At 37.0% G+C, this 20861-nt stretch overlaps 2 protein-coding genes across 2 annotated transcripts; both read left to right on the top strand.

Moving 5' to 3' along the window:
- The first annotated feature begins 4753 nt into the window (after nt 1-4753).
- On the top strand, nt 4754-15120 carry LOC120090428 (serine/threonine-protein kinase CTR1-like). Its single transcript, XM_039048087.1, has 15 exons — nt 4754-5535; nt 6557-6858; nt 6938-7079; nt 7348-7451; nt 8087-8307; nt 9150-9593; nt 9734-9774; nt 10301-10369; nt 10462-10562; nt 10699-10780; nt 10881-10979; nt 11443-11511; nt 11608-11739; nt 14259-14353; nt 14442-15120. Exons 1-15 carry the CDS (start codon nt 4933-4935, stop codon nt 14548-14550), a joined length of 2613 nt encoding a protein of 870 aa, XP_038904015.1. The 5' UTR covers nt 4754-4932; the 3' UTR covers nt 14551-15120.
- Nucleotides 15121-17074: 1954 nt separating this feature from the next.
- Nucleotides 17075-20749, top strand: LOC120091556 (heat stress transcription factor A-3). Its single transcript, XM_039049648.1, has 2 exons — nt 17075-18069; nt 19048-20749. Exons 1-2 carry the CDS (start codon nt 17494-17496, stop codon nt 20122-20124), a joined length of 1653 nt encoding a protein of 550 aa, XP_038905576.1. The 5' UTR covers nt 17075-17493; the 3' UTR covers nt 20125-20749.
- Nucleotides 20750-20861: the final 112 nt, after the last annotated feature.

Here is a 20861-nt window from a genome sequence, read left to right as displayed (position 1 = left end):
TTATATGTGCCTGCAATTACCAAAAATATAGTTAGTGTATCCAAATTAGCCAATGATAATAACATCGTGGTTGAATTTCATGCTGATTTCTGTGTGGTTAAGGACAAGGATTCGGGGGTGGCACTTATGACCGGACGGCTTAAAGATGGACTACATGTTGGACAATGTCAACCACCTAATAAATAATGCACTTCCTACATCAGAACCCTCATGTGCTAGCTTGACAACTTGGTCCAATCAGTCTTCTTTACATTCTACCCTTGCAATCAGCACTATTGTCTCCAAGTTACTTCTCCATAGGCGTTTAGGCCATCCATCCCCTAAAATTTTGTCTAAACTGATTAGTGGATGTAATCTAAAAACAATTGTTAATGAAAAGTTTTTTTGTGAAGCTTGTCAATTTGGGAAGTCACACAACCTACCTTCTTCTGATTCTCTTTCTTGTGCTAAACAACCATTTGAATTGGTTCATACTGATCTTTGGGGACTAGCCCCAATACTGTCAGCAGATGGATATAGATATTATATCATATTTGTGGATGACTTCAGCAGATTCACTTGGCTCCACTCCTTAAACAAAAGAGTGATACTACAGCTGCTTTCCAATGTTTCCAAGCCTTTGTTCGCACACAGTTCAATAAAACCCTCGGTACCTTACAAATGGATAGAGGAAGAGAGTTTCAACCTATTGCTCATATGTGTACTTAGTTGCGAATCCACATACGCATGTCTTGCCCCTATACATCATCTTAAAATGGTCGTGCTGAGCGTAAACACAGGCACATTGTTGAGGCAGGCTTAACTCTTCTTGCTCAAGCTAAGATGTCCTTGCATCTGTGGTGGTATGCTTTCCAAAGTGACATCCTTCTTATTAATGTTTTTCCTTCTTCTGTTCTTTAGGATATCAATCCAATGGAGGCTTTACTTGGTAGCAAGTTGGACCTATCTTCTGTCAAGGTGTTTGGTTGTGTCTGCTATCTAAATCTCCGACCCTATCAGGCTCACAAGTTTGACTTTCACAACAAACAGTGTGTGTACCTTGGTCCCTCACCCATGCACAAGGGCTACCATTGTCTCACTGATGATGGGAAGGTTATTATCTCACGTCATGTCATATTTAATGAAGAAGATTTTCCTTTTCAAACCGGCTTTGCAAGTGACCAGTCCTTAAGAACTCCCAGCTCAGCTCCTCCAATCACTACCTGGTTCCCCCTACCATAAATATATTTCCCCCCACCTTGTCACTCACTTGTAGCCAACTCTCCTCATACACCTCAAGTCCCAAGTCACTGCCCTGATCCCTCCTTGACTCCTACTACCCATCATTCCAATCCATCCTTGTCCTCTGCAAGCTCTCCTCAAGTATCACCACACCAAATCTCACCCTATTCACCTAGTCCCCCTATAGTATCACCTCCAACACATCCTTCTCCACAGTCTTCCTTACAACATCAACCACTCCTTGCTCAATCACTGATAGGCACTCATATTATGATCACTAGGGGCAAGGCTGGTGTCTTCAAACCTAAAGTCTGGTCTGTTGAGCTTGTCACTGATCTTACTCAAGCTGAACCACACACTATCTCTCAAGCCCTGTCAGTTCCACAATGGATAGAGGCTATGGTTGAAGAACTTACAGCTCTGCAGCACACAAACACTTGGACTTTGGTCCCTCCTACCCCTGACACCATTGTTGTTGGCTGCAAATGGGTTTATTGTTTAAAACATGATGCTAAAGGATCTATTCAGCGGTATAAAGCACGCCTTGTTGCCAAAGGCTTTCACCAACACCCTGGTTTTGACTACTTTGACACCTTCAACCCTGTTGTCAAGCCCTCTACCATCAGAATTATCCTTACATTGACCGTATCAAATGGCTGGCCACTTCGTCAAATAGACTTCAACAATGCCTTCCTCAATGGCACACTCAAAGAGACTGTCTACATGTCTCGACCCCCTAGTTTTGAAAGTACAACTCACCCCCACCATGTCTGCAAGCTCAATCGAGCTATCTATGGCCTTAAGCAAGCCCCTCGAGCTTGGAATGATGAACTCAAAGGCTTCCTCTGTCGAGCCTTTAAAGTAAGTTCACTTGACACCTCTTTATACTACATGCGCACCACATCCTCCATTACAATGCTTCTTGTATATGTGGATGATTTCATCCTTACAGACAGTGATCTAACTCATATTGATCAGCTTGTTTCCACCTTCCATAAACAAATCTCCCTTAAAGACCTAGGACACTCAGTAAATTCCTTGGTATTCAAATCCACTATATACCATATGACTTTCACCTCCATCAAGCTCAGTACATCACTGATCTGTTAGCCAAGCTAAACCTCCAGCATGTTAAGCCTTGTCCAACTCTTATTGCCCCTGGCACTCTGCTATCAATCAACGTGGGCAAACCCCTCTATGATCCTTTTCTCTACTGTAGCACAGTTGGTGCCCTTCAGTGCCTAACTAATACCTAACCAAATATAACATTCATTGTCAACAAGTTAAGCCAATTTCTCCAAGCCCCCACTGATGTGCATTGGTTAGCTGTTAAAAGAGTGCTTCGCTATCTAGCTGGAACAACTCAACTTAGACTTACCATCAATTCTGATCCACATCTTACCATATTAGCCTACTTTGATGCTAACTGGGCTTCAAGCCTCGATGATAGAAAGTCCACTACAGCCTACTGTATTTATCTCGACTCCACCCTCATTTCTTGGTCCTCTAAGAAACAAACAACTGTGGCACGATCCAGCACAGAGTCCGAGTATAGAGCCCTTGCTCATGCTGCTACTGAAGTCATATGGGTGTGCAACCTTCTATTGAAATTGGCTTCTCCCCAACAGGAATTCCAGTCCTCTAGTGTGATAACATGAGAGCAGGTGCATTGGCCGCCAATCCTGTTTTCCATGCTCGAATTAAACACATTGAAATAGACGTACATTTCATTCGAGATCTCATCCTCAGTGACCAACTCCATGTGCGGTATGTTCCCTCCACATAACAGTTTGCTGACTGTCTAACTAAAGTACTCCCAATTCAAACTTTTTCTTATCTACGAAGCAAGCTCGGCCTAACTCAGTTACACTCTGGCTTGAGGAGGGATGACAAGGACAACACATCAGCTCCAATGGAAAATAAAGAAGGCCAACATGGAGCTGACACTGCAGCCATCGTGGACTCTCTCTCTCCTCAACAAATTTTGGTGCAACCAACTGATGCTCCTTCACCTGCATACCAAAAGGACAAAATTAGTTTTCAATAAATTCCTTTTCCTTATTTGTCGTTTTATATATTCATTTGGTGTATAAATTTACCATTCATTCTTTCTGTAAAGATATAGAAGAAGAAGAAAAAAAAAATATACAAATATATTGAAAAGAGAAGAAGAATACAGTACCTTCTCGACCATATCAATCTCTCTGTCTCTCCCTCACTCCTCATTTTCAAGCTTTCTGACTATATTTCATGTGGAATTGTCTTGGTTATATCGTACCTAAATCCATTGCTTTATTAGACTAAAACATTCCTTATTTGATCAGAATACGAGTAAGATCAAAGTTAAATGGATAAAAATAACAATATTTACCACCCTCTATATATAGAAAAATGATTCATGGATACCTGTAGAACGTAAAAATGATTGTCATGTATTTATTATTATAAAAAAATAATAAAATACAATTGACACGGGCATAATTCAACTTGCACTAACTTATATCGTCAACCTTCAAGTTACATAGATAGAGATGTTTATTTTGTAGCTTGATAACAGAAATAATATCAAATGTGTGCATATTCTTAAACCGTAGACCGTTAAAAAGGTTTTAAAGTTATTATATGTAAATTATGTTTTGTAACCATTTAATGTTTGGTTTTTAGCTTATGAAATTAGATTTGTTTCTCACAATTGCTAACCCATGCATTATTATTTGACCTTTTTTTAAAATAAAAAAAAATCAAAATTTCTATCTAAACATTTGAATTATTGGCCAATATTTAAAAATAAACAAGTTTTTGAAAATATTTTTTTTCTCAATTTTTTGCCTTGATTTTAAAAACACCCATAAAATATAATTAACTCAATGTATAAATTAATAGATGAAAGTGTCATTTAAATATTAAAAAATCAAATGTATATATACTCCATTTAATAACAATTTCATTTTTTGGTTTTGGTTTTTAAAAATAAAAGCCTATTTTCTCTCTATTTCTTATAATGATTTACATATTTCTCAAGTATAATGGTTGAATTGTTAGTCAAATTCAAAAGCCAAAAACAAGTTTTTAAAAAATATTTTTTTAGTTAAAAAAATTGGCTTGATTTTTTAAACAATTGATAAAATGTAGATAACATAAAAATAAATTTAGAGGTAAAAGTAATGTTTATAAATTTAATTTAAAAAGATAAAAATAAAAAATCAAATAGTTATCAAATGGATAAAAGATATCCTATTTTGTAAAATTGGAAGCAAAACAATAAATTGAAATCCAAAACAGATGGGAGGGACTAAAATGGTAATTCAGCCACCCAATTTAATACACAAGGGATCAAAATTATGCGCACGTGTTACAAGCACGTGGAATGGTGGAAGGGAAATTGAGTTGCGTCGTCCCGAATAATCTTACTGGGCCTAATTAAAGGGCGATGGAACCAACTGCGAATTTATTTTATTTTTTAAGCATTAGATCTTGGGCAAAAATAAATTAATTAAGAATTTATTGGACAATAGAATATTACGAAAACGCCACTACGCCTAAAAAGTCAGTCCTGTATGGTTCAAAGCTTTTCTCTCCGACAATCGAATTCCAGAAAGAGACACACACCGTAGAAGGTGAAAAATCGAAGAGAGCGGAATTCTTCATCGCTTCGATGGTGGATTTTAGGGTCCAAACGGATTCTAGGTGATCGGAATTCTCAGAAGCTCGATGGAAATGCCCGGCAGGAGGTTGAACTATACGCTTCTCAGTCAAATTCCAGACGACCAATACAGTGGCAGTGTTGCCGGAGCTTCGACATCGTTTATAGAAACATCATCGGGAGAAGGGAAGAACGACAGGAGGAAGTTGGAAAGAGGATTGGATTGGGAAACTGCTGGTGATCACAGGGCGGGGCAGCAGCAACAGGTTAATTGGATCGGCAATATGTACTCGGCGTTTGGTTTGCAGAGGCAGTCCAGTGGAAGCAGCTTTGGAGAGAGCTCGATATCTGGGGAGTACTATGCACCCACACCATCTACTACGGTGGCTAATGAGACGGATGGGTTTGGTTGTACGCACGATGATGTGCTTAGAAGTGGAGGCGATTCGAGAGCAAAGGCGGCCGAGATGGCCGCTGGGACTGGAGGATCTTCTGCTAAGACCTGGGCGCAACAGACGGAGGAGAGTTATCAACTGCAGTTGGCATTGGCGCTAAGGCTTTCATCTGTGGCGACTTGTGCCGATGATCCTAATTTCTTAAATCCATTTCAGGATGATTCAGTTTTAAGGAGATCGATAAGCTCTGCTGAGGCTGTTTCACATCGATTTTGGGTAGAAATTGTTTCCATCTAGCATACGCTCTAATTCGTGCTTATGGTTTTATTGAGTTGACTTCAGTGGCTATGCTAATTCACATTCTCTTTATTATGGCATTGCTAGTCTAGATAGCAACCAGATTGTTATCTGTCCGATATTTGAGTCAATTCCTGATAACCTGATAAAGGATTGACATGACATCTATTTAGTATTCCTCTACAAAACTGATTATGAAGAATTGTAGGGCATAAGATACTGTAGATCTCTGATGATAGTCCGAGTTTGGGTTTATATCTATACTCATGAAGTGTGATAGGCCTTTGCTGTAGACGTACTGAAGCTGAGCAAGCCATTGGTTGCTTCCCAGGAGAAGGGTTATGGCCGATGATGAGTAGAAAGGGGATTATTGATCTTGGATGTGGTGACAGATGAAGAAAACACGAATTTAGTTTAGTGTTTTAACATCAAATTCATATTGGGTCTCTGGCATTTACATCAAGGATGCTTTTGTTAGGTTAACACTCTGTCCATGCTAAAGTACTATGGTCAAAGTGATAATGCGAGTGTGGAAAATGGATAGGAGTTTAAGATCCATGTTTCGCTTACCTTCATTCCAATTTTTGTGGTTAGTTGTTTATGGTCATTGCGGTCAATGAATAGCCCTAACCATCTAAGCTTTGTTATGGCGACATTTATTTGTGAGTGAAAGTTAGCTATGGGCTATATCCATTGTAGTATTGGACACCCTAACTGTTTATGAATAGGTCGATTGGTTCCTAATTTACTTAAGTTGGCTGGATTCTACTACAAGCCATGAAAGATTTTAAAAAGAATCCAAGATTTGAATGAGCAATGCCACTTCAATGTGGAAATGTAGCGATTGGAATATTTACATGTGTTGCGATATTGAAGATTTGACCTTTTTTCTTTGATTTATTATAATAACATTAAAAATGCGGTGAGAAACATATTCTTAGGTCTAGCAAAACGAAGTACCATTTTTCTGAAATGATGTTCTTGTTATTATATGTATTAGGTGAATGGCTGTCTATCGTACTTTGACAAAGTTCCTGATGGGTTTTATCTAATCCATGGAATGGATCCATATGTATGGACCGTGTGCACCAGCTTGCCTGAAAATGATCGCATGCCATCAATTGAATCTCTTAAGTCTGTTGATCCTAGTACAGATTCATCAATTGAAGTTGTTCTGATTGATCGGCGCACTGATCCCAACTTGAAAGACCTCCAAAATTGGGTTCAAAGCATTTCTTGCAGCTCTATTACTACCGAAGAGGTTGTAGACCAGCTTGCAAAACTTGTCTGTAGAAGTTTGGGGTGAGACATTCACACTTACATTTGGAAACTTGTCTAATTCATTCAACACCAATAACTTCCTTTCTATTGGTACCAATAGTGGCTCAGTTTCTGGAGAAGATGTGTTGGTGTCCATCTGGAGGGAGTGCAGTGATAACTTGAAGGAGACCTTAGGCTCAGTGGTTATTCCTCTTGGTGGACTCTCTGTAGGACTCTGCCGGCATCGTGCACTTCTTTTCAAAGTGAGATCCTAGTTTTGAAGCACATCAATTGACTCTTTAAATAGCTTTCCTTTTGTTTAAGCTTTGTCATTTCTTCAGTTACTTATCGTAGTTAATTTCTTATATTATTTTCTGGTTGTTTACTGCATCCAGCCTCTGGGGAACTTGTAATTTAGTATTTTTGTATCTTCAATTTGCATAGCTACTATTTGATAGAAATTGCCTTTTTGTTTATCAAGTGAATTGATATAGTTCAGGGTTCGCTTATCCAAGATTATGGTATTTGCAGGTGTTAGCTGACACAATTGATTTACCCTGTCGTGTAGCCAAGGGCTGTAAATATTGCTCATGCCATGATTCTTCTTCTTGTCTAGTTCAGTTTGGGCTTGACAAGTATGCTCTCTCTGCAATTCTACTTGATTCAAAAGAGTTCTATAATGTCAACCGTTGCGTTTATAGAATATGCAGCTCAAACAATATATTTAAATTAAGCTGGTGACTGAGGTTAATTAGCATATATAAATGCAATTCAGACATGACTATTTCAATCTTCATCGTCGTTACATTCAAGAAAAAAAAATTATAGGATATTGAAAGAAATTAGGCATCCAATTTTGATCAAAATGGGTTATAGACAACATCACGGTGAAAAATTTCTAAATGGGGTGAGATAATAGGTAGAAGACAAAATGACTTGGAGGCAATGGTCAATAAGTTTTTTTTTATTCGTTTTACTCTCCTTTGAAATGTTTGGTTTCTAGGCTGTCACTTATTTTCTTTTCTATGTTGTGCAATTATTAAGTTAGAGCTCCTCTTTAAATTTAAATGTGTCTCGTGCACTTTACAGTGTCAACCCTCCTCAAATTGACTGACTCTCATTTTCCCTCGCTGATTCAAAAATTTATTAATAATTTTTTGCCATATATTTAGATCTTTCGTGGTTATGGATATTGAAAAGGTTGTGGAACTGATTATTGTTCCTCATTGTATTAATACAGTTATATGTGGCGTGGTTAATTTCTTTTTAGGGAGTATCTGATCGACTTAATTGGCAATCCTGGTTGCTTATATGAGCCTGATTCTTTACTCAATGGGCCATCCTCCATTTTGATCTCCTCGCCATTGCGATTTCCACGACTAAAGCCAGTAGAGCCTGCCATCGATTTCAGGTCACTGGCTAAACAGTACTTTTCAGATTGCCAGTTGCTCAATGTTGTTTTCGATGAAGCTTCCTCATGTAATCACTCAGGTAATTATTTGACTCTTCAGACATTAATTTAGAAATATGCACATCATATTTTATGATTTCATTTTGCATTTTCCTCTTTGAAGTCAATGTTGTCAGTTATAACCTTTGGTATTTACTAATGTTCCTGAAAATTACAATGGATGGTCATACTTATTAGGCATCGGATGCTTAGGATCATCAGTTCATTAATGGATGTCATTATGCAGGGGCATTACCTTGTTTATTTTCAACATTTAGTTTTGAAAAATACTTGGGCGCATTCATCTTTGTACAACCCACCAAGTGCCCAATCACAAGTCATGACAATTTTTTTTTAATAATATTTTTTAAATATATATTTTTCTCTTTATTATTGAAAGGGATGCATGAAGATGGGTGTAGACCATGCTCTTTAGTTTTCATGTAGCTGCAGGTGCATTTGTGGGGGAAAACCATTCAAATGTATTTCTGATATTAGTAATCCGAAGTTTATTGTTTTGGTTGTCTTAGGTAATAAGTACTTGCTTTGAGTACTGACTTGATATCTGAGGGAAAAGGCTGGTGCAACCAGACAAAGCTGTATATATTTGTAACCGTCTAATCAAACTTCAGTTTTAGAAAGTCCTCTAATTTTGTACCCCATGTTTTAAAATTCTGTGAAAAGTTGGCTGATGAACACGGGGAATTATAATAAATATATTTTTGCGATGTGGAAAGCTTTGGCATGGTGGAGGTAGCTGGGATCTTACAATATAGTAGATTTTGTGGCTAAAAATAGGATTTAAGAAGGCTGCAGCTAGCATGCAAGCCTTTCCTGTATATTATTTGTTTTAGCTGACAAGGTTTGTTAGTTATCATCACAGAAATTACTGTGGATGGAGAAGATGGCGCACTCCCATTGTATCTAAAGCAGTTTGATAGGAAGTTCCCAATCAGAAGCAACCAAATGCTTGTCAATGGTGATAGTGATGAAAAGTCCATTGTACTGCATCCAAAAACTTTGCAGCCCAACTCCCAAGACAGAGATTTCCAATTGTATAAACCACGTGATAATTCTCATAATGTTGTACAACCAACTGTCCTGGCTGAGGATTCAATTCCACTGAAGTACGTTCCACATATTAATCGTGGAAGTGTGCACTCAATTTTGGATATGTCACAGCCAAGGATGGATTCTACTATGGACGTAAGGTTTGCACCGGGTGGTCAGCTAATACCAGGCACTCGGAGTAAAACACTTCCCCTTGGTGCGGAGGATTTGGACATTCCATGGAGCGATCTTGTTTTAAAAGAAAGAATTGGAGCAGGTATAGATCCTGCAAATTTGAAAAAAATCTGGATTTTTAAATATGATAATTGGCTCATAATGAAATGATGTCAATCTGTCTGTAGAATTCATTGCAGTTAACCTTTTAAGGTCATTCTAAGCATATTATTGGAATTTCAGGTTCCTTCGGAACTGTGCATCGTGCTGATTGGCATGGATCGGTGAGTCATGCAAGAAATGGTTGATGATTATTATTTTTAAAAACTAGTCTACCATGCAAGCATGTTGTTTTTACTCGATTTTGAGTCAATGTTGTGATGTACGCAGTTCTTGTTTCATGTGGTGCTCAACTCTTTGGTGAGTCTGAGATTTGAGACATATAACCACCACATTATACGTATATTTTACTTGATACATAAACATTTCTTGTACAAATTCTTATATTATGATTTCTATCTTACTTTCCTGTCAATGCACTTGCCTTCTCCCATTGATTCAGATGATATTATTATGATGTAATGTGATTATGCGTCGTTGTAGGGAGCATCTTTTGCATGTTGCAGTTCCTCTGGACGTGAATGGAAATCCTGTCTTGTACTTTTTATGTAGCTATACTTTTGCAGTTATTGAGTAATTTTGGCATTAAGCCTCAATTCAAATGGTGTCTTGTCAATTGTCATTATCTTTTAAGATCAATATAACGTGTTCCCCACCATTATTTCTAAGATTTTACCATGGGCATGTCAGGAAGTTGCTGTGAAGATCCTCACAGAACAAGACTTTCATCCTGAACGTGTTAATGAATTTCTGAGAGAGGTATTCAGTGGTGAAAATCTCAATTATATGTGATCTAGAGGCATGTATTATTATGTTGACTCTGGTTTTGTTTGTTTATTTTTGCATGATAGGTCGCTATCATGAAATCCTTACGACATCCTAATATTGTACTGTTTATGGGTGCGGTGACCAAGCCACCAAACCTGTCCATTGTCACTGAATATCTATCGAGGTTTTCTTTTACTTTCTTTTTTTCTCCTAATCAATGTTGAAAAAGTTAGCATAAAATATTTAGTGAACTTTGTTCTACATATAAAAGAAAACAGATAGAATATGATTGAAAGTTGAAGAATTGGTTTTATTTGCAGAGGTAGCTTGTATAGGCTTTTGCATAAGTCAGGTGTCAAAGACATAGATGAAACACGTCGGATAAATATGGCTTTTGATGTGGTATGTATATTTTTATTACTATTAATGGATGGCTTCGTTACCTTCAATTTTGACTTCGTCTATCTTTTGTTAAAGAACTCGGTCATTTGTTTTTATACAGGCAAAGGGAATGAACTATCTCCACAGACGTGATCCTCCAATTGTTCATCGTGATTTAAAATCACCCAATCTTTTAGTTGACAAGAAGTATACAGTAAAGGTAGATAAGTTTCAGACTTCCAGCTTTGAAAAGTTTCTCCTAGGGGACACTATCTTCCCGCTTTCATGTCTTGTTAAGTTAATTCTTTGCTGGCATGAGCCCCTGCTGTTCTTTTTGGTCTTTCTAGTGCGTCATCTGTTTGTTACCACTTGTTTAAACTTGCAACTCCTAAATGACATGATTTAAAATGAATTGTTGGTTGTAAGCAAAAATTTATAACTTTTAAGCTTCAAGGGAGGGAGGGGGAACGTCAATTTTCAACATTGAAAACAAAATAAAAAGTGTCATGCTGTCTGATGATATGCTTGATAAAACGGAGCTTGAGTTGGAGTCCAGAAGGAATTATTTAAGAGTGTTTATTATTGATTTTTTTTAATATATAAAAAAACTGAAAAGACGTATTGTCTTTACGATTAAAATTTAGGTTTTCTGTTTTGAATGTCTTCATTGTATCTCTGTTCAGGTTTGTGATTTTGGTCTCTCCCGTTTGAAGGCACGCACATTTCTTTCATCCAAATCCGCAGCTGGAACAGTAAGTCCTTGGCTTTGTAGGAATATATCACCACACTTTCACTATGCATGCAAGATGTCTATACAATTTCTAACGTGTAACTATTCAATTTGTTAGCCTGAATGGATGGCACCAGAAGTACTACGTGATGAACCCTCAAATGAAAAGTCAGATGTTTACAGCTTTGGAGTGATTTTGTGGGAGTTGGCAACTTTGCAACAGCCATGGTGTAATCTAAACCCAGCTCAGGTTTTTTTTTTCTCCTGTCTTCTTATAGTAATGTCATTAGATAAGAAAATTGCTTTGTTATCAAAAGCAAATGTTCTCTTTAAGCTTTGATCATTCCTAAGTCTTCTAGATTGATCTTCCTGGTTTAAAATTGTTAAAGTATTGATATGATTAAATTGACCATAACCCATCAATTTAAGTTTTTTGGTCAATCGATGATTTAACATGGTATCCAAGCAGGAGTTCACGTGTTTAAATCTCTGTAATGTCATTTACTTCCCAATTAATATTGATTTCCAGTTACTGAATTTTCTACAAATTTTCAAGCCCACAAGTTCTAATGTGTGTATAATATTAAATTTACCATAACTCATCCGCTTATGTTTTTGGATTAGTCGGTGATTTAACAAAAATATCAAATGACGCTCTCTCAGAAGATAAATGGAACTTGATCAATGTAATGAAGTACACACGCACACACAAAAGAGAAGAAGAAGTAGAGGAGAGATTGGAGGTTTGAGGAAATCTTTTGTCCATTGGCAAGGTCGGGCTGAAAGAGACTAAGACGTGGCTTCAAAACATGGTAGCAAAGAAGTAGAGGGGAAAGAGGTGATATTTAGTTTCGTTTTGCTTGCAAAAAGAGACCACCCATCGCAATTTTCTAAAAACACCCAAGTATTAGTATACAAGCCAAAAGTTGGGATGGGGAATAGCCGTTCTCAAGTATTTGGCAATAAAATCTTCGAGGAAAAAAAAAAGAAAATCAGTTAACTACCAATGTTTAACAGCCTTAGTAATCTAAATGAATCATGAGAATTAGATGAAGAAAAAAGACAAGAAAGAAGTTGTCGTAAAACGAGGCTGCAGGATTTTTTTCCTAAATTTTGGCGCTAAAAGTGTAAAAAGAAGTGGTTAGATGTAGGAGATGAAAAATTCACTTTTGTCTCAACAATGCTGCAAGGAGGAACGTGATCTTTAGCTTGGTGATTGGTGAATCAAGAAACCTTTGAGAAGTTCATCTCCCAATTTGAGAAGTGTTTGGGAAAGATATATTCCATTCGGACTTCTGTGGAATCCTGATTTTGTTGATGCTGCATGCTTGAGAGGCCAATTGAAGATGAAGCGAGGAGGGTATAAAAGAAAACTTGGGAGCCTACAAAACACCAGGCACCTATGTTTGTGACATGGAATTCTGATTAAGAGATTGAGATATTGTTATTAAAGTTAATATGGAAATGTTTCAATTTTTTCATGGACTATCAAGTGTAGTTTTGAATGAGATGTCTGTTGATTGCACTTATTCCCGAAAAGGAGAAAGTTACTAAAATTGTGAATTTTTGGCTGATATGGCCACTCTACTAGTACGTAGGCTCAGTGAGGTTCTTCCCTCGACTTTTGTTACTACTGGATAATTCATTGGTTCAATATGGTCTTTCTCAAACAAGATGCTAGAACAGAAAGGTTTTGAATCTGGAAGTAATGGCCAGCCTAGCGGTAAAAGTGATCACTTTTGGGACTTGAGGCTAAGTGATTTTTTTTTTTTTGGAGGGGGGGACATGAAACTTTTCATCGAACTAATGAAAGGGACTAACGCTTGAAGTACAATGAAAACAAAAGAAAAAAAACAATAGACAATACAAACTGGGGTGAGTTCAAGGATCAAAATTTTCCTTTTCTTAAGTCTATACTTTTCAAATGCTTCATTAGCATTAAGAACTGGGACTAAATATGTCTTCTACCGATAAATGCATTTTGAGAATGAGAAATGCATAACCCTCTTCAATCTCTCAGCTCAGACTTTTGCTACAATTTTGTATGCTGATGTAGCAAGGCAGATTGAACAAAAGTCTTCAAAAGAAAAACTGCAGCTTCTTTCTTCAAAGATTAAACAAGCAAAATTATCTCTTGTGCAAGCATTCAAACAATCATTAAAGTGAAAATTCTCAAAAAAATCTCTTAATTTGACCTAAAATACCAAGAAGAATTCCACAAAATACCCATTAGGACCCGATGCCTTTCTCTTACCAAGAGATCTCATTGCTGGCCGAAAATCCTCTAAATTAAGCGATAGAGGATATCAAAAGCATACCCTCATTGTGCTAATTTCCTCTGCTTTATTAGATACTGCAACATGTTTGGTCAGAGCGAAAATGAGAAGTTTCCTACCTCATAACGTACCTCTCCATTTTTGCAGAGTTAACTCTGGTAGATGGATTTCTGTTAGGCTTGTGAAGAAAGAACTCAACATGACAACAAATATACCCTGAAAATCAGTAGAGTAGGGATTTGGTGGAGTTCAGTTACTGAATGCAACCAAGGGCTTCTTTGTACCATAATAAAGTTCATAAAAGAACAATGGTTTTTTCTTTTTTCTTCTTTTCTTTCCTGCACACTTCACATGTATGATGGGTAGGATTAGCATGCTTGTTGTCTACTTTGTTGCTCAGGTATAAATCTTCAATTTGCATAACCTCTCTGTCTCTGGTAACTGTCGGCTTACTTTGTAGTAGCTAGATTTGTAAAAGTTTCTTGTTGAATAGGTTGTTGCAGCTGTTGGATTTAAGAGCAAGAGGCTTGACATCCCACGTGATGTAAATCCCAAATTGGCTTCCTTAATAGTGGCTTGCTGGGCCGAGTAAGTTGTTCTAATTGAGTTCTAATCTTGGGCTCTATTGAATTTTAATTTGTTTTTCAATTACTATTACTAACTGATTAAATTGCAGTGAGCCATGGAAACGTCCATCTTTTTCCAGCATAATGGAAACCTTGAAGCCAATGACTAAACAAGCACCACCTCAACAAGGTCGTGCAGACACACTCTCGGTTATGTGACAATATGCCTGACGTTTTTGAGTGATAAGTAAAGTGTCCGAGAGAGATGTCTGGCGGGTTTAAAACAATACTCCAAATGAACTTGGGTGCTCGTAGCCAAATTTTCCATTACTAGTAGTTACCTTTTTCAAGCTAAGATCTTGTACCGTGCTTCTCTCGAATTTTTGTGAAGGGATGGGTAAGTGCTGGGAAACTTCAACTGCCACACGATCTCATCAAACTTATTCTCGGTTCATGATCATCAAAATGTAGAGAGATTATAAGAATGTAGATCACTTCACTGTCCACAATCAAGGAAGTTTCAACCTTTTTGCTATGGCGACGAAGAAGTTCCAACTCCATGTCAGCCTATTATTGCACTTCACACATTATTTGTTTGTATATCTATTGGTCTTACCTTTTAGGACTGGACCAGGAACTAATTTTGTACATACTAGTGATTAGTTGTGGCTGGATACAGTCATATATTCAGTCTGACTTGGTGTTTGCTAGGGAGATATCATTGCTGTTATTTAACAGGCAGTTCAAACATTCAATTAATATTCAGTCTATTATTTTAGGTCCTAAAAATGGGAAGTGGAGGTCCCAAAAGGGGAGGGTTCATTTTCTTTTTCCTTTCCTTTTCATATTTTTTCTGTTTAAGGGGAGTGTCGTATACCATAAAGTGTTGGGTTTTGACAAAAATAAGGCCCAACCAAATTATATCAGGGTAGAATTTTTGTTAAATTTGTAAAATTGAGGTGCAAAATGACGCACCACGACCGAAAAATTAATATTTAAAAATAGTTAAATAAATTTAGAAAAAAATAACAAAAATATAGGAAATCAGAGAAGTTTCTCTTTGAATTTTTTTCCTCACCAAATTATGTGTACAAATCCAATAAAAAAAAAAACTATTTATAAACAATTTGACAACTAGATCTAAAAACGGTTTTAGGCATTAAAGATATGTAGTCATAAGATATTCGATTTTTTTAGGACACTAAATATAGACATCTAATTTTTCTTATAATATTTATAATAAAAATGACATTTTGCATAGGAAAAAATACCCAGCCTTCCAACGTTAGGAAATTTGGTATCGATGAATTTTTTTTATTTAAATGAATAGCATAAAATCCTCTATATCGTGGTTAACTTCAGTTAGGTCCTGTATTCATTGAAGGTTATGTAACCATGAAAAAAGTTAGGTTTAAATATTACTTTGGTCCTTGTATTTTTTATTTTTGTTCATTTTGGTCTTTTTATTTTTAAAATATTCATTTTTGTTCCTATACTTTCAACTTTGGTTCATTTTGGTTTCTATACTTTAAAAATGTTCAGTTTGGTCTTTGTACTTTCAACTTTCGTCCGGTCCTTGAACTTTCAAAAAAGTAATGAAAATGAAAGGAAATGACAACTTTTTAAAAGTATAAAAACCAAAATGAACCAAACTTAAAAGTACAAGAACTAAAATAAGCATTTTAAAAGTATATAGATCAAAATGCACTAAAAAAAATGTAACGACTAAAATAATATTTAAACCAAAAGATTATTATGGGAGGGCATAAAATTCTCAATATTTGGAGTTTATGTTAAATTATCGAAGAATACCATTTAGTTTGAAATTAAATTATTTATATTTCTATTAATTTTGTTCATTGAACTACATTTTGATGTTGTGAAATTCGATTTATTACTGGGAGCTACATTTAAGTCTTCAGGAGCTTTTTTTTCCCCCTTGTCGTGAGGTTCGTTAATCATCCACTTTCATTAGACTTTAGTTTAACGTAATTTGTTACCTACTTTCTAGCGATTTCACCTATTTAAGCTTGTTTGAACACATCCATCTAGCTAGAGATGTTCACAGGTAGAGTAAAAAAATACTTTTTTGATCTCCATCCCTGCACTTACTTTAATTCCCTATTCATGTGAAATGCCCACTAGAATTTAGTGAAGATTGGGGCAAAGATTCCTATGAAATATCTGTATAGATGGCATAACTTTTGTGTTGGTTGAACTATGCTCATATTGACAATATAAATATGAGTTTTAAATGGATACATATCTATTATCTTGACCATTAAATAATAAAATTTAAAATTTGAATATAATATTTATGTAATAACGATATAGCAATAATTATTATAATAAATTTAAAGAAGGCACACAGAGAATGAAAATCAAGGCGGGAATGAATTATCCGTCCTTTTTTTCGACTTCCTCATTCCTTGCTTAAAGAGGCGATTTTCACCTTGCTAGGACTAGAAAAAATGAATATCATTAATTCTTACCAGAATTCAAAATAAGATTTAGTGGATAAAAATGCTCGTTTCTTTTATTTTATTTTTTTTAAAAAAAAAATCAGACTAGTATAGTATGGTATAATAATAATAATAAGAAGAAATCAAATGACAAAGACCTTTAAAATCCCATTGGTCGGTGGTGCTAACTTCGTCCTTAAGCAAGGCCCGGTCCAAAGCGGTCGCTTTCAGACCGAAAAAGCCGGTCCATTGAAAACCGTACGGACAAAAGATGTAAAATCCCGCGTTGAAAGATCCTCGATAGGTGTGGCCAGTTTCCCCCAACCACAATAACGGCCTTCCGGAACACCGCAGCTTCTGCGAAAACGATCTGCTAAACGAAGGTCGGTTCTTCTTTGCTATTGCTTCCTATCAATTTGTAGAGAATCCAAATCCCTCAACTTTTTGGCAATTTCTTAATGGGGTCCTGGCACGAGCAACGACACCACTGTAGAGCTACGACTCCACTCACAGTCACTGTCTCCACCGCCTTTGAATTTCTTTCCCCAGATTTTTATCAGACACCTTGTCGGCGGAAACATCTGTTTTGCGCTCTTATATATACTCTGCTTCACTTACAGAAATTCGTAGTCGGGTTTTCTTTTCTTTTTCTTTTTCTTTTTTTCGTTTTCGGAACTGTGTGTTTTGGGGGGTTTAACAGATGAAACCCATTGAGGAGAGTGATTCGGTTTCACCTATTGTGGTTTCTTCTTGTTCTTCTGCTCAATCCGGGTTTGATGCTGCTGGGTTTTCTTCGGACCCTGAATTGATGTTATTGCCCTTTTCGCGGCCTTTAATGGGTTCTGAATCGTTTTCTCCTTGTGGGTCTTTTCTTGAGGATACAGCAGCAGGGCTTTCAATGGTGAGTATTGGTTTTTCTTCGTCTCCATCTACTGGAGGCTTTTTGGCTGAAAACCCAATGCCAACTTCCTCTGCACACCACATGTTCGACGTAATGCTTGAACCAGATAAAGGAGCTTTGGATCCAATTGTGATGCCGTGTATGGGGAGTGATGTGCCTCAACCGCTAGAATCCCTTCATGGTCAGTTTGTTCCGCCATTTCTGTGGAAGACTTTCGATATTGTTGAGGATCCTGCGCTTGATCCGATTGTATCTTGGGGTTCAAAAGGGCAGAGCTTTGTGGTTTGGGATCCCGTGGAGTTTTCTAGAGTGATTCTTCCTTCTAATTTCAAGCACAACAACTTCTCCAGTTTTGTCAGACAGCTAAATACTTATGTGGGTATTGCAGTACAGCCTCTAATGGCTGCTGTGGTCTGTATGTAAATTTTTTGTTCCACCTTTTCTTTTCCGCTCTCTTTTTTGTAAATACTTGATTTCTTTGTACTTTATGCTTGTTTTTCACCTTTCAGTTTGTTATTTTCCATTTTTCTTTTTATTTGTTTTTTTTATTATCTTTCTGTAATTCCTTGACAAAGACCGTTGATGGCAGATGAGGATGAGTTTTCCCCCCTCAATCTCAATGTAATTGACTCATATTTGTACTTTTGGAATATTTCTAGGGGCGTCTGTACTGAACTCCCCATGCTTCTGTATAAGATTTTCGCCTTCATTTTTTTACTGGTTCATTTTGGTATAAGCCAGACGTTGCTTTTCAGTAATGGATTGGTGTATTTATGTCAGTTTTAAGTTACTGTGTATTATTGTGGTTATTATTATTTACCTTGTCGTAGATTCTATACAATTCATCATACTGTTAGTTCCTAGGTGATGTAAGAGTCGCTAGGCCATTTGAATTAAGAGGCTTGCGCTCTTTCCTGCTTGATATTGCAGGCCTGAAGAAATACTCCCCTCCAAGTGTTTGAAGGGGATTCAGGACTTCCATCTTCATCAGGTAGAATCAGGTCAAATTGACCATGTTACTATGTTTACTTACCTCTCTGTCTGTGTGAGCAGAAACAAATTTATCGGAATTTATTAGTTTTCTTACTGATTAGAGATTACAAAGGGTGATGGAATTGCTTTGCCTATGCAAGAAAACTTTCGACCACCAATTGTGTTGTGTGATAATATTTTGTTTGAATACATATGTCGGTGTATTCTGCTGTTTGTTGATAGGAATATCTTAGGTATGTTGCTATATTATTGATCTTGTCTTCAATGATTTAAATAACTTTTCCTTTCATTCTTTTCTCAATGAAGCCGTTGTTTTTATAAAAAAATATGATTTGAGTAACTTGTGGGGATTGGATTCAGGGGTTCCGCAAAATTGATACAGACAAGTGGGAGTTTGCGAATGAAGCTTTCCAACGAGGGAAGAAATACTTATTAAAGAACATTCAGAGGCGCAAATCACCTCATTCTCAGCAGATTGGAAATTTGATAGGGCCATCTATTGGAGGAGGGAAGTCTGGATTAGAAGATGAGATTGGAAGGTTAAAGAAAGAGAGGAGCATGTTAATGCAGGAGGTTGTTGAATTGCAGCAGCAGCAGAAGGGAACTGCTCAGCATGTGAATACGGTGAACCGACGCCTCCAGTCAGCAGAGCAGAGGCAGAAGCAGATGATTTCTTTCTTGGCAAAGTTGCTTCGGAATCCAGAATTCTTATTTCGCTTGCAGAAAAAGAAGGAACAGAAAGATATCGATTCCCAAAGGGCAAAACGGAAATTTGTTAAGCAGCATAAACATGAAGCAGATGGTTTTACACCGTCCACGGAAGGGCAGATTGTGAAATACCAACCTGATTGGGAAAGTCTCGCCAGATCATCAACAGCACTGGATTTGAATCCAAGCCTGCTCGAAGGACCTTTTGCTTACATTCTGCAGGGAGCATTTGAAGAATTGGGATCAATTCCAGAAAGGATGCCTAATTTTCAACTTAAGAATGCATCATCAGGCGATGAAATTTCATCCGAGGAATTAGCATTCCATCACGGAATTGTAAAACCAACAGAGGAGCTGAGAGTAGAGGCTTCAAACATGTCGATGGAGGATCAACATCTCAAGGGAAAGGCTATTGAGAGTCCCCCAGAATCAAATCCTGACTATTTTCTCTCATTGGCAGAGGATATTCTACAGTCCTCACATCATGGAACCGGAAGCATCATTAAACCAGAAGAACTTTGGAATGCATATTTGAATGTTGATGCTGGCCCGTCCCGTTTGAGCACCGAGTTGTGGAGCAATCCAGTCAGTTACGAGGATCCATTTTTTCAAGTTTCTAGCGGGCCTTCACCAATCTGGGATTTGAGCTCCCAGCCGGCCGGAGATTCGGGCACAGACAAGTGGTCAGCTTCTGGTTTCTCATTCGACGATCCAGATAGTCAAGCTTAACTCAAAAATGTCAATGACTCGGATAATACATAATCGTAGAGATTTCATTACCTATTACTTCTGCAGCCATTATGAATCCTAGTTATTCATCTAGTTGAAGGGACTATGGATTGAGTGATTTATTTATTTACTTAGAAAATGAAATATGATCATTCACTTCTAATTCAGGATCTTCCTTTATTTCATTCTCCAACTTCCATTTATAAAATGCAGAGAGTTATATAGGTTTGTTGTGATAACACATGTACATGAAGTTGCAGGCATGAGATGAAACCATTGGACACAGAGAATGATGCAGTTTGCATTCAACAAGAAACTGGCGTTCGTGGAAGAATGGAAAGATGGGGCCCTCGATCCGCTGTGATTTTCTTCTCTCCCAACTTCGATGGATTTGTCCAAAAAACTGATTGCCAAGAACTTGAAAACCATTGCAAGTGATCGAGGAATTTAATTGGCAATTGGAACCCAGATTTGAGGAGCTTCGAGAGGATGGTTTTCGATTGAATTTCATTGGCATAGAAGTCTAGACACATGTTACCGACTAAGAAGTTAGAGAGTTGAATTCTTTGTTGTTATTTGTTCATAGTTGTACCTTAAAATGTATTACAATGTCAAAATGAGCGAATTTTAATGGTACTTGACATCAACTTTAGTGTAAAGTTCAAAAGTTCAAAATTTTATACCTTCATTTGTTCTAAAAAAAATCTCAATTTTATAAAAATGTCTAAAAATATCAA

This window comes from Benincasa hispida, chromosome 11 (assembly GCF_009727055.1).
Source record: "Benincasa hispida cultivar B227 chromosome 11, ASM972705v1, whole genome shotgun sequence".
NCBI classification, from domain to species: domain Eukaryota; kingdom Viridiplantae; phylum Streptophyta; class Magnoliopsida; order Cucurbitales; family Cucurbitaceae; genus Benincasa; species Benincasa hispida.
This window is presented reverse-complemented; position numbering and strand designations above follow the sequence as displayed.

What these genes read in the sequence shown, in the direction of transcription:
- LOC120090428 (XM_039048087.1), top strand. Translation starts at nt 4,933, where the DNA reads ATGGAAATGCCCGGCAGGAGGTTGAACTATACGCTTCTCAGTCAAATT. An exon ending in CTTGTCTGTAGAAGTTTGGG is followed by an intron (nt 6,859 to 6,937) that starts GTGAGACATTCA and finishes TGGTACCAATAG; the next exon opens with TGGCTCAGTTTCTGGAGAAG. An exon ending in TTCCTCATGTAATCACTCAG is followed by an intron (nt 8,308 to 9,149) that starts GTAATTATTTGA and finishes TTATCATCACAG; the next exon opens with AAATTACTGTGGATGGAGAA.
- LOC120091556 (XM_039049648.1), top strand. Translation starts at nt 17,494, where the DNA reads ATGAAACCCATTGAGGAGAGTGATTCGGTTTCACCTATTGTGGTTTCT. An exon ending in TCAGACAGCTAAATACTTAT is followed by an intron (nt 18,070 to 19,047) that starts GTGGGTATTGCA and finishes GATTGGATTCAG; the next exon opens with GGGTTCCGCAAAATTGATAC.